General features: G+C 38.1%; 4 protein-coding genes, 1 long non-coding RNA gene and 1 pseudogene across 5 annotated transcripts in view; 5 read left to right on the top strand and 1 right to left on the bottom strand.

Moving 5' to 3' along the window:
• Positions 1 to 342: 342 nt before the first annotated feature.
• On the bottom strand, positions 343 to 2,731 carry LOC111783368 (annotated as a pseudogene).
• Positions 2,732 to 3,332: 601 nt separating this feature from the next.
• LOC111783409 (L-ascorbate oxidase homolog) lies at positions 3,333 to 5,445 on the top strand. Its single transcript, XM_023664333.1, has 3 exons — positions 3,333 to 3,651; positions 3,768 to 4,877; positions 4,967 to 5,445. Exons 1-3 carry the CDS (start codon positions 3,398 to 3,400, stop codon positions 5,265 to 5,267), a joined length of 1,665 nt encoding a protein of 554 aa, XP_023520101.1. The 5' UTR covers positions 3,333 to 3,397; the 3' UTR covers positions 5,268 to 5,445.
• A 152-nt stretch (positions 5,446 to 5,597) lies between these two features.
• LOC111783298 (nudix hydrolase 18, mitochondrial-like) lies at positions 5,598 to 7,560 on the top strand. Its single transcript, XM_023664219.1, has 5 exons — positions 5,598 to 6,254; positions 6,553 to 6,658; positions 6,756 to 6,839; positions 6,926 to 7,054; positions 7,166 to 7,560. The coding sequence occupies exons 1-5, from the start codon at positions 6,079 to 6,081 to the stop codon at positions 7,286 to 7,288; spliced, it is 618 nt and encodes a 205-aa protein (XP_023519987.1). The 5' UTR covers positions 5,598 to 6,078; the 3' UTR covers positions 7,289 to 7,560.
• A 374-nt stretch (positions 7,561 to 7,934) lies between these two features.
• On the top strand, positions 7,935 to 9,858 carry LOC111782641 (UV-B-induced protein At3g17800, chloroplastic-like). The gene is made up of 4 exons (XM_023663425.1): positions 7,935 to 8,064; positions 8,149 to 8,317; positions 8,443 to 8,762; positions 8,944 to 9,858. The coding sequence occupies exons 2-4, from the start codon at positions 8,189 to 8,191 to the stop codon at positions 9,731 to 9,733; spliced, it is 1,239 nt and encodes a 412-aa protein (XP_023519193.1). The 5' UTR covers positions 7,935 to 8,064; positions 8,149 to 8,188; the 3' UTR covers positions 9,734 to 9,858.
• Positions 9,859 to 10,537: 679 nt separating this feature from the next.
• LOC111782820 (putative 3,4-dihydroxy-2-butanone kinase) overlaps positions 10,538 to 15,895 on the top strand; it is a 28,591-nt gene continuing 23,233 nt past the window's right edge. Inside the window, exons 1-3 of the mRNA XM_023663630.1 lie at positions 10,538 to 10,670; positions 11,973 to 12,046; positions 12,134 to 12,197. Of these exons, the coding sequence (XP_023519398.1) occupies positions 10,631 to 10,670; positions 11,973 to 12,046; positions 12,134 to 12,197 (178 nt within the window). The 5' untranslated portion in view covers positions 10,538 to 10,630. The remainder of the gene's footprint in view (positions 10,671 to 11,972; positions 12,047 to 12,133; positions 12,198 to 15,895) is intronic.
• On the top strand, positions 12,204 to 15,895 carry LOC111782821. Its single transcript, XR_002813196.1, has 2 exons — positions 12,204 to 15,348; positions 15,550 to 15,895. It is a non-coding gene; the product is annotated as an uncharacterized LOC111782821 (long non-coding RNA).

Here is a 15,895-nt window from a genome sequence, read left to right on the forward strand (position 1 = left end):
AAACCCTCTCCGCTTTTGAAGTTTGAATGTTTTTACCACCGTAGCATTCGATCTTCTTTGACTTTGTTAATAATAATATATCTCAACAGACTGGCTATGGCGATTTAATTTTGAAATCGTTTGGGCAGTATAATCTGTAGGTGAACGAAATGGCTGGATTGGATGAGAACGACCCCGGAGTGATCGAACGGCCAAATCTCCACGGTAATTGAATCAGACATGAACCTTCTTTTTTTCCTTAGTTTTTCCTCATTTTTTTTATGGCTTGGATTAATTTTAAAGGGTGTTTACGAGTTCGTGGCGGTGGCGGTGGCAGAGGCAAATTTGTGGTGGCGGTGGGTCAAAACCGTAGAGCTTTGAGGAGCATTAATAAAAAGGTTGTTGAAGCTCCTGTCCCATACGTGGTCCTCAAAGAAGGCCTAACAGAGTAATTCTTTCATCTCTTTATCTGTTTAGTTCCTAAGAAAATTCTGGAAAATGAGAATCCCCTTGCTTCTTTTGTTTCTTTCTAGTTCCTAAGAAAACTCTAGAACTGATGTTGTTCTCAACAATGAAGACCCACCTGTTCCGATTCACCCACCAATCACTCGGTCAGTAAGCCGGCCTCCTTTGTGAGTTCAATATGACTGCCTGCAATTTCAGCAAAAAAAANAAAAAAAAAAAAAAACACTGCAGAGTAAGCAAAAAAAAACACTGAGCACAAAGATGATTGAAAAGAATAGACTTTGTTTCTTTCACATATGCACACACAAAGAATAATCTCCCTGTCCCTGTTAATCTTCCAACAGAAAGCTTGTTGGCTCACTTCTCGCAGCATATCCAAACTTGGATGTCCTATCCTTCCTATGAACTCCAGTCAATTTCCCTGTCCCTGCTTTCTGATGGAACCCTACCATCAGCCTTGAGCACTCCCTGTAACAAGAAGAAATAGCGTCACAAAAACAAAGCAATTTATATTGAGAGAAGAAAAATTCATCTTTAACTATACTTACACAAATTGTTCCTGTGAATACTCAGTGTGTCATTCACTGGTTTTGCTCCATTCTTTCAAGCGTGAATACTCAGTGTGTCATTCACTGGTTTTGCTCCATTCTTTCAAGCCCTTAATGGTGCATTGAGCAGTGAACACAGCAGCAGCAGCCAGTAATGAAGGTTTATACTTCACCATTACACTTTCCAAAAGACAGAGCTCCATCAGGAAGAACGACAGCAGCTCCAGCTATACAGTTTTTAAAGAAGAAAAAGGACATAGAAAATGTAATCTCTGTTTGTTTGTTTGTTGTCGTCGTTTTTATGTTAGATTGATTAGTTTTGCTGCTTCTTACCTCTTCGTCAGATTGAGCAGCTTTGAGAAACCTCTTCATGAAGACATAGGGTGTCGGAACAGACAGCTTGAACTGCAAGGTGTTCAACATCAACGTCTCCTGCAAAAACCATTTGACAGACAATGAATCTCCAACAGACATCACATCATCCTCGTACCAAAACATCAATGTTGAAGTAGAAAGAAAACCAACCATGTTTAGAATTTCTTTTACTCCGAAGGCCTTCTCAGATATCTGAATAAAATCGTCCATACCAGGAAAGCAAACCTCTTCTAGCTGGAGATTCTTCTTCGCCACTGAATGAGCGGCTAAGAATCTATCGATGAGGTTGACTGTTAGGTACAGTGTCTCTTCCATCAGCTTAAATCTATAGTGCACCTTTGAAGCAATCATTATGTTATGCTTTGTTAGTTCCTTTGTAAACTACACTAATCATAAATAAATAAAAGTAAAGCTTGAGGATTATTGGGAGCGAATTTAGTTAATTAAATAAGCTTGAGGATCATGAGTTAGGTAAGGAACATTATCTACATTGGACAATATCACAACATTATGTAGATTAGTGGGTTCGAACAGGTAAATGTACTTGATCTTTCCCAATACTCTCACTATGATACTAGTAAACTAACCTCAATTATAGCCAGTCAATGAGAAACCCTCTCGTCCTGTCGTTAATATGTAGTTGTTGGGCCATGTAATTTGGTGAAATAGAGACAGAAACCTGCGAGGAGGAGGAACATCTTGATCAGAAACAAAAAGCGAACATGGATTTATGTTTCAGACACAACGTGTCTTGTCTGGAAGATTGTTACCTCGGCTGCCTTGTAGTATGTATACAGGTCATCGATGTACTCCACAACACAAAGTGGATCCTTCTTATCAAGGCTGTCAATATCTTCAATTTCCAACTTCTCCGGTGGATTATGAAATCGCGTCAAACGGCAGCAAGTTCAAGTAGTAATACCAAAAGAGAAGGGTTTCAATTCTTACCATCCTGTCAATTGAGTCGCCCGTGGAATCATCCTCAGCAGCAGATTCCGATTCCAGTGGCTTCCTAAAACAAACGACAACAAAAGGCAGATCAAGAAGCTGAAATTGCAGGCAGTCATATTGAACTCACAAAAGAGGCCGGTAGGCCGGCTTACTGACCGAGTGATTGGTGGGTGAATCGGAACCGGTGGGTCTTCATTGTTGAGAACAACATCAGTTCTAGAGTTGAGACATAGAAAGAATCAAATTATAAGCACTAGAAAGAAACAAAAGAAGCAAGAGGATTCTCATTTTCCAGAATTTTCTTAGGAACTAAAGAGAAGAATTATTCTGTTAGGCCTTCTTTGAGGACTACGTACGGAGCTTCTACAACATTTCGATTAATGCTCCTCAAAGCTTTACGGTTTTGACCCACCGCCACCACAAATTTGCCACCGCCACCGCCACCGCCACGAACTCGTAAACTCCCTTTAAAATTAATCCAAGCCATAAAAAAAATTGAGGAAAAACTAAGGAAAAAAAGAAGGTTCATGTCTGATTCAATTACCGTGGAGATTTGGCCGTTCGATCACTCCGGGGTCGTTCTCATCCAATCCAGCCGACCCTATGATTAAGTTGTAATATATCAACACCATTTTATCATTTTGTTCCATTTAAAAAAATATGTTTATTTTATTATAATTTCTATAAACTGAATTTCATCCTTCCTTTTTCTCATGAAAGAACTGAATCCAAGAACATTTTTATTTCTAATAATTTTGCTTGAATTTGGAAATCATTGTACGTGTTTTGGACTCCACGTCTTATGGAGAGTCAAGCTCTAATTTAAGTAAATATTTGTTGGAGTTTGAGAGGGATGTGGTCATTATTCGTAGGGGAATACGCAAGGCTAGAAAAAGTAAGTTGGAGAAAAACTAGGAGTTTTTGAACGGTTCAGAAGTTGAGCCTAAACGTATATATAAGTGGAGGAATGGAAGGGTTAGGCATTGGGGAACGGGATAAGAAGCCATCTTCTAGCAATATTGGGGGTAGATTTTGAGGGTAAAGAGGCTGCTCGATAAAAAAGAGCAGTGGTTTGACAGATGGCTGGGTTGAGATTTACCATGCTGCTGCTAATTTGCCTCTTGGCTGCAGCAATGTCAACCGTCCGGGGTGAGGACCCTTATTTCTTCTTCACGTGGAATGTCACCTATGGCACCATCTCCCCCTTGGGTTCTCCCCAACAAGGCATTCTCATCAACGGTCAATTCCCCGGACCTGATATCAACTCCACAACCAACAATAACCTAGTTATTAATGTCTTCAATAATCTGGATGAACCCTTCCTTCTGCATTGGTACACTATTGTATTTGTATTCATATTTACGTCTACATCTACATCCGCCAATTAAATGTCTTTCTTCTTCATTCAATGGCTGAATAAATAAATAAAAAATGAAATTTGAATTGCAGGAGCGGTGTCCAACACAGAAAGAACTCGTGGCAGGATGGAGTACTTGGAACCAATTGCCCAATCCCACCAGGGACAAACTTCACCTATCATTTCCAGGTTAAGGATCAAATTGGAAGCTTCTTCTACTACCCATCAACAGCCATGCATAGGGCTGCAGGAGGCTTTGGCGGTCTTCGTGTCAACAGCCGTTTACTCATTCCTGTCCCTTATGCTGATCCTGAAGATGATTACACTGTCCTTATTGGTGATTGGTACATCAACAGCCATTCTACGCTTAAGGGGTTCTTGGATAGTGGGCGTTCCTTTGCTAGACCCGACGGTGTCCTTATTAACGGCAAAGTTGCCAAAGGTGATGGGACTGATGACCCACTCTTCACCATGAAGCCTGGGAAGACTTACAAGTACCGAATTTGCAACGTTGGACTGAAGGTATCTCTTAACTTTAGGTTCCAAGGCCACACCATGAAGTTAGTAGAGATGGAGGGCTCTCATACTGTCCAAAACACTTACCAATCACTTGATGTCCATGTGGGACAATGCTTTTCAGTGTTAGTCACAGCCAACCAAGACCCTAAAGACTATTACATGATTGCATCAAGTCGATTCACTAAGAACCTTCTTGTCGGTAAAGGCATTGTTCGATACACCAATGGGAATGGTATCGCCTCTCATGAAATTCCTGAGGCACCCATCGGTTGGGCTTGGTCCCTCAATCAATTTCGTACCTTCCGTTGGAACCTTACTGCCAGCGCTGCTAGGCCTAATCCTCAGGGCTCATATCACTATGGTTCCATCAACATTACTCGCACCATCAAGATACTCAATTCGGTCGCAAATGTTGATGGTAAGTTGCGATATGCCATCAATGGAGTCTCTCATATTGACCCTGAAACTCCACTAAAGCTTGCAGAGTACTTCGGAGTTGCAGAAAAGGTCTTCAAATATGATACAATTTCTGATGAAGGATTGGCGGAAAGTGGAAATAATGTTAAAATTGCTCCAAATGTTGTTAACGCAACCTTCCGCAACTTCATAGAGATTATATTTGAGAACCATGAAAAGAGTCTCCAGTCATGGCATTTGGATGGCCACTCCTTTTTCGCGGTTGCGTAAGTATCAACGCCTATAAATAATAACCCATACCAATAGATATTAATATTTTCTAATATCTAATGATTTCTTTATCGATAATTCACAGCATTGAGCCGGGGAGATGGACTCCAGAGAAGCGAAAGAATTATAATCTTCTGGATGCCGTGAGCAGACATACAATCCAAGTTTTTCCTAAATCGTGGGCAGCCATTCTGCTTACATTAGACAATGCTGGAATGTGGAACTTGAGGTCAGAATTGACAGAGAATCGTTACTTGGGACAACAGTTATACTTCAGCGTTCTTTCACCCGCTCGCTCTCTTAGAGATGAATACAACATCCCGGATAAGACTTTGGTATGCGGTTTGGTCAAAGGCATGCCATTGCCTAAACCATATACAATCTGAGACTAATAATTCATCTATACCCTCCCCATTTGTTTATATTTATATTATAGGGTGGATCATGAGTCTCCAAATATGTTGCTATCATATGAGAAAATCCCTCTGCTAAACGAGTATGTTACCCCTATATTGCAACCAAGGAAACCCGAATAATAAAAGGCTCTCTTTTTTTCCTTTTTTCTTTTTCCCTGGAAGGAACCCCTATATTGCAAATTGCTTTTCTGGCATATAAACATCATTTTCTACATCATTTAAAAGGGGAGATTTTAATACATTGATCGCATGATAAACATGGGTATGTTGGATTACGTGCTTATATTTAACATACACATACACATACACATACACGTGTAATATAATAATCTTAACCATGCTCCTCTTCCTTCGCGCCTCGTGTCTACCATGCTCTCAGAGAGTGGCGGATTAAATTTAGCAGGCTCCTTAAGTTAATTTCCCAGACAGACAAAGAAAAGTGGTTTCTTCTTCCATTCAATTTTGGAATCTTTTGTAGTGTTAGAAATTGGGACAGATTCCTAACCCTCCAACTGAGCCTCAATTTTGCATTTATTTCTTTCTTTCTTTCTTTCTTTCTTTCTTTTATCTTGTCCTTCCCTCAACGTTCTTCTTTCACCCCCTTCTTGGTTGCGTGCGTGCGTCCTTTATTAAGGAATGAGGGGTCGGATAGAAATTGCAAGAACTCCAAAATATTTATTCATATATTTTCTTTGAGTTCATTTAAAAGGATAAATAAAATAATCCCCACGCCTACCAGAGGAAAGAAATAATTTCCTCACTCTTCCTTCTTTCCGATAAAATGGGTCTCTTTCTTTCCAGAAATATTGTAAATTTTCTCATCTCTTCCCTCTTCTCATCCAAGAAAATCCCTACGAATCTCGTCCCTTCTCAGATTGAAAACATGGTCTCCATGGTGTCAGCCCGTACCGGAAGACACAGGCAGCGCTTCAATAAAGAGTATCGCCTGGTTGTAGGGTATGTTTCTTCCTTTCGTTTTTTCCCCTTTCTTTTTGGGCTTGTTAAGAAAATGTTGAAATTTTACGTGCCATGAAGCCCTCTCAATTGTGGATTTCTCAAATTTTGTATTTCTAGGGGTAGTTTGGATGGTTAATTAATTAAACACCATCTTTTACGCGTTGTTATGAGGCTCTCATTTGCAAATTGTGTATCGTTCCTTTTATCTTGGGATTTCTTTTGTAGCCAGGAAAATCTTATCGATTTCTTGATTTACTATTAATCCCCGGACTTTTTCTTGGGGGTTTTCTGTTTTCAGATGCATTCCTTACAGATACAAAGACGCCCAGAAATCGTTTTCGGTTGACAATATAGAAGTTCTTGTGATTAGTTCGCAGAAAGGGCATGCAATGTTGTTCCCGAAGGTACCATTTTAGGCCGAATGAAAGTGTTGAACATTTGGTCGTGGATCATTCACCCTCTCTCTTGTATACTCAATATATTTTTCATTCGAAAATGCAGGGTGGGTGGGAAAACGACGAGTCAATGGAAACCGCAGCTTCAAGAGAGACATTCGAGGAAGCTGGAGTGACTGGCAACATCGAAGTTAGTATTTCGAATCTAGGATTCCATAATTGGCTGTGTAGCGCAAGTTTTGTTCATCCAAATTCAAATTAAATTTTATTTTACAGAGCAGATTAGGCAAATGGTATTACAAGAGCAAGAGGCATGCGAAGATGCATGAAGCCTACATGTTCGCTTTGCGTGTAACGAAACAACTGGAAAATTGGCCGGAGAAAGATATCCGAAAGCGAGAATGGGTGAGTCTGTCTCAACTCCACTACCTGCCTCGGGTATCTAAATATTGTTCCAAGGTAGAAAGTGTTCTTATCATCATCTCTTACTAACTGAATTTCCTATGGAACTTGTAGATGAGTGTGGAGAAAGCCAGAGAAGTTTGCCCTCACATGTGGATGAAAGAGGCTTTAGATTTATTACTCATACGACAATCAGAAGTTGAGCAGAACTTGGATGACGAAACGCCTTGTTCATAAAACAGTCATCTTTTTTAAGCAGCCATGGGTTGGCCTCTTTCTTTAGGAGATCTGGATCATGTAGGTTTAGTTGTGGCTTGGCATAGCGTAAACTTAAAAGGCCAGGAACGAGGAAGTAGTGTTCTTCCTTTCGGTCATCCAAAAAAACAGGATATACAGTTCCTATGGTTCGGAAGAAAGAATATGGGGCCGTAGGACTGGACAATCTAAAACAGATCATCGTCTTGTAAATATTCATTCATTCAAATTAATTTGATTCTTTGTCACCGTCAGAATATATTTCTTTACAAAAATTTTGAAAAAATTAAATTGACTTAAAATCTAAATGAATAAAAAGAAGGATATGACAAAATTAGTTTGAATTAGTTGGAGTTGGATTTTTATGCATGATGATGAAGTTTAGAAGCTTCAAATATAATTTAATCTCTACATATATGTATTGAGGATTATGGTATTGTATGTTTTGTTTATTTTATTTTTTAAATTCAAAATTAGGAATGATCCAAACCTCTCAAAGATTGTGGTGGAGAATATGTGTTAATAGATTCTATCTAGTTTTCTTGATGTAATGCACAGAGAAGAAAGCCAAGAGTGTCCACAGAAATTAGGAGATGCCTACAAAGATCTTTTTTTTTTTTTTGCATGTCGTTGCCGTCTCTCCGTCCATTCATACACAAACATACGCGTGCCCAAACGTGTTTCACAATTTCATTCTATAAACATCTCCTCTCCACAAACTGCACCACACTCTCCAGTTTCTAGTTTCTTCTTCCCAGGTTTGTATCTTTCATACTCCCTCGCTCGATGAAACTATTCATTCAGTTTCGCTCCCTTCATCAATTTTCATATGCCTTTTGCAGATCCATTCGACACAACACTACACTACTCAGAGACACCGCCATGGAAGCAGCCACTGGTTCAACTTCAACCCTTGCCATTGGAATTGGATCGCCATTTCGGGACACCGACCCCAGGCCCCCTGCCTCCCGTTCCCTTTATTTTCCTTCCGAATCCCTCATCTCTGTTCCTGTAAGCTGGAATCATTTTTCTTGTATTTCTCACTCCATATTTATCAATCATTTCATAGTCAATTTCTGTGTATCTCATTTTGATATCTTCTGTTTTTTTCCCAACTTTCCGTTGTCGCATCGCAGCATTATCGGTCCTTCGTTTCTCCATCAAAACTTGGAAAGAAGTCGATTACTCTCCCCTGTAGTGGCCGGGGTCGGGGATTGGGATTCCCAATGGTTAAAGCGTCTCTGTCTCCGGATCCGGATGGTTCTGCTGCCCAAATTGCTCCACTTCGGCTCCAGTCTCCAATTGGCCAGTTTCTGTCTCAAATCCTGACTACCCATCCCCACCTTCTTCCTGCAGCCGTCGACCAGCAGCTTCAACAGCTGCAGACCCAACGTCATGCTGAAGAACTAACTCAAGAGCCCTCCGCTTCAGCTACTCATGACATTGTCTTGTACAGGTTAGTTCCGCATCCCTTAGAGGCCGAGTGTCAACAGGTAAGGATGGATCTAGGAACGAAAATGTTTTAACAGTCGATTGAAGCATATTGTTCGATTAGAAGAGCACCGAAGCTGATGAAGCTTGTTTTTTTTTTTTTTTGGACAACCCTGCTCACGTCGCTTAGCGTTTGAATTTGTTAGGAGGATTGCTGAGGTTAAGGCAATTGAAAGGAAGAGGGCCTTAGAAGAGATATTATATGCAATGGTGGTGCAACGATTCATGGACGCCGATGTTCCTCTAATACCAGCTGTTGCCCCGTCGTCTACGGATCCATATGGCCGAGTTGACACATGGGCACGAGATGATGAAAAGCTGGAGCGGCTTCACTCGTCGGAAGCAAGCGAAATGATTCAGAACCACCTAGCGCTGGTTTTGGGGAATCGGATTGGTGACTTTGCGTCAGTAGCGCAGATAAGCAAACTAAGAGTGGGGCAGGTGTATGCTGCGTCTGTGATGTATGGGTACTTCCTCAAGCGAGTGGATGAGAGATTTCAGCTTGAGAAGACTGTGAAAGTGCTACCAGCCAGTGCAACTGTTGAGGGCTCCTTCTCCAATGCACCAGTGCATCCTGAAATCTCTTCCATGGCAGCTGAACAGGGAGATGTTAGTCCTGGGGAGTCGGGTATGGGGATCAAGCCCTCCCGACTGCGAACATACGTAATGTCATTTGATGGGGAGACACTGCAGAGATTTGCCACAATAAGGTCAAAAGAGGCCGTTAGCATCATTGAGAGACACACGGAGGCCTTGTTTGGAAGACCCCAGATTGCAATCACCCCGCAAGGAACAGTAGATACCTCCAAAGACGAGCTTATCAAAATCAGCTTTGGTGGGTTGAAGAGACTAGTTTTGGAAGCCGTGACTTTCGGTTCTTTCCTGTGGGATGTGGAGACGTATGTGGACTCCAGGTATCATTTTGTCATGAATTGAGACATGAACTTACTCGTGCATTCTGGACAATGGATGCCTCCAGCGAATGTAATGTTAACTGTATATGTTTTGTTTAACTCAACCATTTACATTTTCACATTTTAAAATTATCTTATTTTTTTAAAGACAGAATGTCAAAATTGATGGACAGGAACTTTAAACGATACTTAACAAGTTCATATAATTTTAGAGGAGGAACTAAGTTACGTGAGAGATACAATTTAACAGAGTTTTGATATTTACATCTCAGAAGAAGAACGAAGTAACATGAATATGATACAAAGTTCAATATTTATTCAAATTTTTTTAGCAACTCAAAAAGATTACTAATATTTATCAGTTTTAATGTCAAAAATAAATAAATTAAAAGTTTTGATTAGCTTTACATCTATAATGTATAGATATATATTTTGTAATATTTGGAAAAGAAGCGGAGAAAGTAGGAGATAAGAGAATGAGAAGAACAAGAATAATTAGAAGATAGAAAATGTATATAATTAGGAGAAGATGGATGAAATGAGGTAGAAAGTGGGAGGACGAAGGAGAAAAAAAAAAATTATCTATTTATTTTAAATATAATAACAATTTGTTATTTTGTCACATTGTAACCTAAAACAAAAATCAATATATTTAAGCAACTTCAGCTTAAAAATAATAACAAATTGTCCAATTCACCGTATATAAGAGACCTTAAATCAAACATAGTAATAAAAATTTAGTTTTACATACCCTTATAATACAAACGTATAATCGGAGGTAAAAATAGAAAGAAAAGGATGGTTTATCCACTGGACGCGAATAGTGGAAAAAAAACAACCCGGGAAATAAGAGGCTCGAGGTTTCGAGCTCCCAAGTTAAAAAAGATCGACCGAGGCAAGGAAACCTCTGGACGCTGGCATGGCCTTTCAAGGAAAGAAGCTCATCAACAAGCCCGACGGTCAGTTCTCCTGCTCGGCATTGTTTCTCTCCCTGATCCTTTTACATCTCCCCTTTCCATCCCCATCCATCGCCGATTTCATTTGTTTGACATTCTGCTTGTCTGCTGATTCAGTATCGAGATACAATAATTGAGGAACCTTCTACTTGTCCTCATTGCTAATATACTCTGCATCATCTATCTCCGATTTATCTCTATTTATATTTGCATATCAAACACTTGCAATGGATGAAGCAGATAGAAAACAAAATATGTTAACAGCCCTCCAACATGCCTGCTCACATGTACTATTAGTTTATGGAAACCCGAAATTTCTGATTATCAGTCATTTTTGGTTTTGCCCTTCTTTTATTAACTTCACTGCTGTATTCGATGGAAGCGTCAGGACGATGTTGTAGTCCTATATATGCGCGCAAACGAATGAAAGACTTAAGAATGTTTGGCAAATAAGTTCAAGTTCTTTATTATTTTATTTTCCTCCTTTTTTTTTTTTTTGATTCACCTGCTTGTGACGAGAAATGTCTCTTGCTTATTTGGGTTTTATCTGAGAAGTCTGCGCCGAATTTAAGTAATTTTATCGAGTTATGCCATGCATTGTTTTCTTCTGAAATCTTAAGCCTCATTATGTTAATTGAATTTCTGAGATTAGTCTCTAGATCCAATGCCACTCCTATGGAGGTTTTGAGATTCTCGATTTGGTCGAATTTAAATATTGCCCTTCTTAGAGTTGACTTCTGGATAGTCCCTTTGACACTCATGGTATACGTATATGGACATACAACATTCATTCCAATGATTCGGATTTTAACACGGTTATGAGTATTGATCCTAAATCCCCATGGAAACTTAACATCAGCTACAGAAGAATGAAGTTCAAGTTGATGAACAGGAGAAAAGCCAAAATTCATCTCCATCACCATTCTCTCCTAGGACTGATTAATTGGTTTAAAGAAAATGAGGCAACCTTATTAAAGAGAGCACTCGAGGATAATCTTCACCTCTTGGGTTTCAAATTTTCACGATTCAGAGATTTTCATCTCCTAGCATTTTTTGGAGAATTACTAGATAGATTTTGGTTGTAGGAGAGTGGCTACATTAAATTTTGGTTGATAGTTGCAAAGAGTATATGTGATCCTTCAGTCTCTAGACTCTTTAGAGTTGATGAAATGACGAGAATTGGACCATAGCCTCTTCCTTTTCTCCTTTTTCGTTTTTTCTTTATTGATCTGATAGATATTCTGCATCTAAATGAGCGATGACTCACTTAACTGTTTTTTTTTTCCTTATGTGGATGCATTTCAGATGTGGTGACGGAATTCATTGAGGGTTTGGTGGAAACATATCCTGGATTACAGTACTTGGATGGTTTTCCTAAGGTTATTATATTTTTCCAGCCTATTTGATTTGGGAATGGTCTTGTAATACTGAGGCTAATTTTGACCAATCCTTTTATGGCAATACAGGTGAAAGTCGTTCTACGAGCGGATGTTTCAGGTGCAACATACGACAAAGTCGCCATAATATCAGGCATGTATTTCTAATTATTGTTCTAATATTATGCAATGTCTGTCGACTTTGGTATACTTCGTTTGAATTGAATTATGGGATATAGAGATGTAACCTTATTGTCACAATAAATCTGTATTGGTATTTTCTGAAAACTTTCAATTCTTTAACTAGTCTTCTAATCCATTTGCCTTCATAGATACCAGAGAATGATGCCTTAAATTCTGTTTCAATGCTGCTTCTGGCCACTACACTTCGTTTTTTGCTTGGTGAATTGACTAATTTACCTCCAACAAAGGATAAATAGCCAAATGAAAGACTACTAAGTTTGAATGGATCTACCTCCAATAGTATGAACTGTATTCACTCAAACAAAGGACAGTGCATGAACTGATTTACCATGCTCACAATGAAAGCAATATCACGACATGTGTGGGACAGATAAATTAATTTTCCTATTATGTAGCTTTCATTTTTTCAACTTTGGCTCAATAAGAGTCTCAACCGCCTTTAACCTAAGTAAGCGAGTCCAATGTCCTAACCATTGGACCATGGGAACGTTGTTCTCCAAGGCCTTGATTTGAAATGCACTTGCAAGTTTTTTCTTTAAAGTGAACCATTCTAGTTCACCATATCTTACTAGAATAATGTCATATACATAGACAATAAAAATCACAATTTTGTTGTTTGCAGAATGCTTATAAAAGAGGGTGTGATCACCTTGACTTTGAAGAAACCCTAAGCTCATAACCACTTTTCTAAATTGTTCAAACCATGTTTTGGAGATTGTTTGAGCCCATGTAGAGATTTCTTTGATCGACATACTTTCTTCTTCTTGAGAAAAAATTCACAACCTAGTGGTAAGCTCATAAACGTTTCTTCTTCAAGATCACCATTAAGAGAAATATTTTTTACATCGAGCTAGTGAAGGGACCAATCTAAGTTTGCTTCAATTGATAAAATTATTAGGATGGAGTTAATTCTAGCAACATGAACTGAAGTTTCATTGACTTTGAAGAAACCCTAAGCTCATAACCACTTTTCTAAATTGTTCAAACCATGTTTTGGAGATTGTTTGAGCCCATGTAGAGATTTCTTTGATCGACATACTTTCTTCTTCTTGAGAAAAAATTCACAACCTAGTGGTAAGCTCATAAACGTTTCTTCTTCAAGATCACCATTAAGAGAAATATTTTTTACATCGAGCTAGTGAAGGGACCAATCTAAGTTTGCTTCAATTGATAAAATTATTAGGATGGAGTTAATTCTAGCAACATGAACTGAAGTTTCATTGACTTTGAAGAAACCCTAAGCTCATAACCACTTTTCTAAATTGTTCAAACCATGTTTTGGAGATTGTTTGAGCCCATGTAGAGATTTCTTTGATCGACATACTTTCTTCTTCTTGAGAAAAAATTCACAACCTAGTGGTAAGCTCATAAACGTTTCTTCTTCAAGATCACCATTAAGAGAAATATTTTTTACATCGAGCTAGTGAAGGGACCAATCTAAGTTTGCTTCAATTGATAAAATTATTAGGATGGAGTTAATTCTAGCAACATGAACTGAAGTTTCATGATAGTCCATAGGTTTGAGTGAATCTTTTGCAATTAGTCTGACCTTATGTCTTCAGCATTGCCATAACTATTACATTTTATGGTAAAAACCCATTTAAACCCACTAGTTTCTTGTCTTTTGACAAATCTACTATTCCTCATGTACAATTATGTCTTAGAGCATTTATCTCTTTCGTAATTGTTAGTTTCTAAATTTGGATCATTTAGAGCTTCCCGTTTGTTACTGGGAATAAGGAAGTTGGTCATCCTAGAGGTAAAAACTCTATGACTATTTGAAAATTTTGATATGAGATGTAGTTTACAATAGAGTGTTGGGTGCAAGTGCAAGTTCAAGTAACTTTTCTCAAAGCAATATGGACATCTAGATAGAAACAACAATTGGACATTTTCAATTGTTGGAGAGACAAGAATGGAAGATTGTTTGCCCAATGTTTCAGAATCATTCAAATTGGATCTGCTCATTTCGTTGAGTCTTCTACTATTTGTAATTTGGAATATGCACATAAAACGATATGGCTCGAGCAACATCCAATAGATGCCTAGTTTATTTGCTTAGCAGTCCATTTTGTTCTGTTGAGAGGTGTCTTTACAAGTAGATTGATGAACGATGCCTTTATCTTTTAAAAACCCACTCAAATGTTCATTGAAAGATTTAGTTTCATCATTAGAATGCAAAATGCTGATTTTTGGCTTGAAATTGAGTTTCAGTCATATTTTAAAAATCATTTAATCTTTTTTTGTCAATAAATAGACCCAAGACAAGCGAGTGTGATTGTCAATAAAGGTCATGAACGTTCACTATTATTCACTATGTTAGAAGGGACTTATCCATGTCCACTACTATTCAAGCGTCACTATGAATCAAGTAAAATAGTTTAGAGGACTCGTAAAATTTTGGTAACTAGGGGAGTTTAGTAATTTTATATTCCAATAATAAAATAGTAAGATCAGGTAAATGGAAAAAATAATAGTAAGATCTATAGTCTTCTATTTTGGGGGAAAACCCCAATAAAGAAGAATAAGAATAAGAATAAAACCTTTAATGATTACACAACTAAAATATTTACAACTAATATAAATCAACAAGGGCATCATGGTTTCTTTGAATAGAAAGAGACCACTCTTCGGTAGTAATCCTAGGTCTATAAATAGTCTTTTGGAATATATTCTTTTTGTTGGATTATTGAGGGTGTGAGTTTGGTAAATAGATTTTGATGTTACTATTTTGACCTAGCTTATGACAATAATGACTCAACATTGAATTTGGTTTTCGAGTGTTGAGAATTCCCTGGGAGATGTTTGATCCTGCCCCTCTGTTACCTTTGTAATTATTTGTTTGTCCAGCCAAACCACTGTTAGGCTTAGATGATAGGATCATTTACGAGTTCTCTGTACGAAGTATTTTAGTATAAGCTTCCTCCAACATGAATTCCTTTTGAGATGTTTGATCCTACTCCTCTATTATCCTAGAAACGATCACTAGCTTGCTAAAATTCAATTTCACCACTTCTTCGTTTTTTTTTTCTTTTTTTACCCACAGAGAATATGAAGATGACAATGCCTCTTGAATACTTGAGGAATCTTTTGAGATCTCAGTAACAAAAATTCCAAACCTCTACTTCTCATTCAAATTATTTGACAAATCCCCACATAACGAAGGAAGATGAATTTTTCTCCAAAGACATTTTAGCTAAATTCTTTAAAACATAAGAGCTATCATCATAACTTTCAAGAAAGACTTTTCCCAACCATTTTTAGGAAACTCACAGGAACTTGAATCAACTTTCTTCCTCCAGGAGGTGGCCAAACAATACAATTGATGAACCAACGTGTGACAAACTTTGTTTTGATAGACGAATTGTACCACTTTCATATCTGACTTGCTTGAAGAAAGAAGATCCAAGATATCAACGAGATAACCTTCCTACCAATGCAAATGGGTTAAAGCAAGGGGAATAATCCTCTTTATTTTTTCATATCTTCACCAAAAAACCCCATCATCAAACCAAATGCTGAAGTATTTATTATCAATACAACAACTTCTTTCTTCCATGACAAATCATGGCAAAAGTGAGAAGATAAAACCAATGCCCAAAGGATCACTAAAGCTAAGAGTGAAATGAAAAAAAAAAAAAAAAAAAA

Source organism: Cucurbita pepo, chromosome LG20 (genome assembly GCF_002806865.2).
Source record: "Cucurbita pepo subsp. pepo cultivar mu-cu-16 chromosome LG20, ASM280686v2, whole genome shotgun sequence".
NCBI lineage: Eukaryota > Viridiplantae > Streptophyta > Magnoliopsida > Cucurbitales > Cucurbitaceae > Cucurbita > Cucurbita pepo.

Excerpts from the sequence above, each read along its gene's own strand:
- LOC111783409 (XM_023664333.1), top strand. The coding sequence starts at position 3,398 with ATGGCTGGGTTGAGATTTACCATGCTGCTGCTAATTTGCCTCTTGGCT. Across the intron at positions 3,652-3,767 it reads GAACCCTTCCTTCTGCATTG|GAGCGGTGTCCAACACAGAA; the intron begins GTACACTATTGT and ends TTTGAATTGCAG. Across the intron at positions 4,878-4,966 it reads CACTCCTTTTTCGCGGTTGC|CATTGAGCCGGGGAGATGGA; the intron begins GTAAGTATCAAC and ends GATAATTCACAG.
- LOC111783298 (XM_023664219.1), top strand. The coding sequence starts at position 6,079 with ATGGGTCTCTTTCTTTCCAGAAATATTGTAAATTTTCTCATCTCTTCC. Across the intron at positions 6,255-6,552 it reads GAGTATCGCCTGGTTGTAGG|ATGCATTCCTTACAGATACA; the intron begins GTATGTTTCTTC and ends TTCTGTTTTCAG. Across the intron at positions 6,840-6,925 it reads GAGTGACTGGCAACATCGAA|AGCAGATTAGGCAAATGGTA; the intron begins GTTAGTATTTCG and ends TTTATTTTACAG.
- LOC111782641 (XM_023663425.1), top strand. The coding sequence starts at position 8,189 with ATGGAAGCAGCCACTGGTTCAACTTCAACCCTTGCCATTGGAATTGGA. Across the intron at positions 8,318-8,442 it reads AATCCCTCATCTCTGTTCCT|CATTATCGGTCCTTCGTTTC; the intron begins GTAAGCTGGAAT and ends GTCGCATCGCAG. Across the intron at positions 8,763-8,943 it reads CATGACATTGTCTTGTACAG|GAGGATTGCTGAGGTTAAGG; the intron begins GTTAGTTCCGCA and ends TGAATTTGTTAG.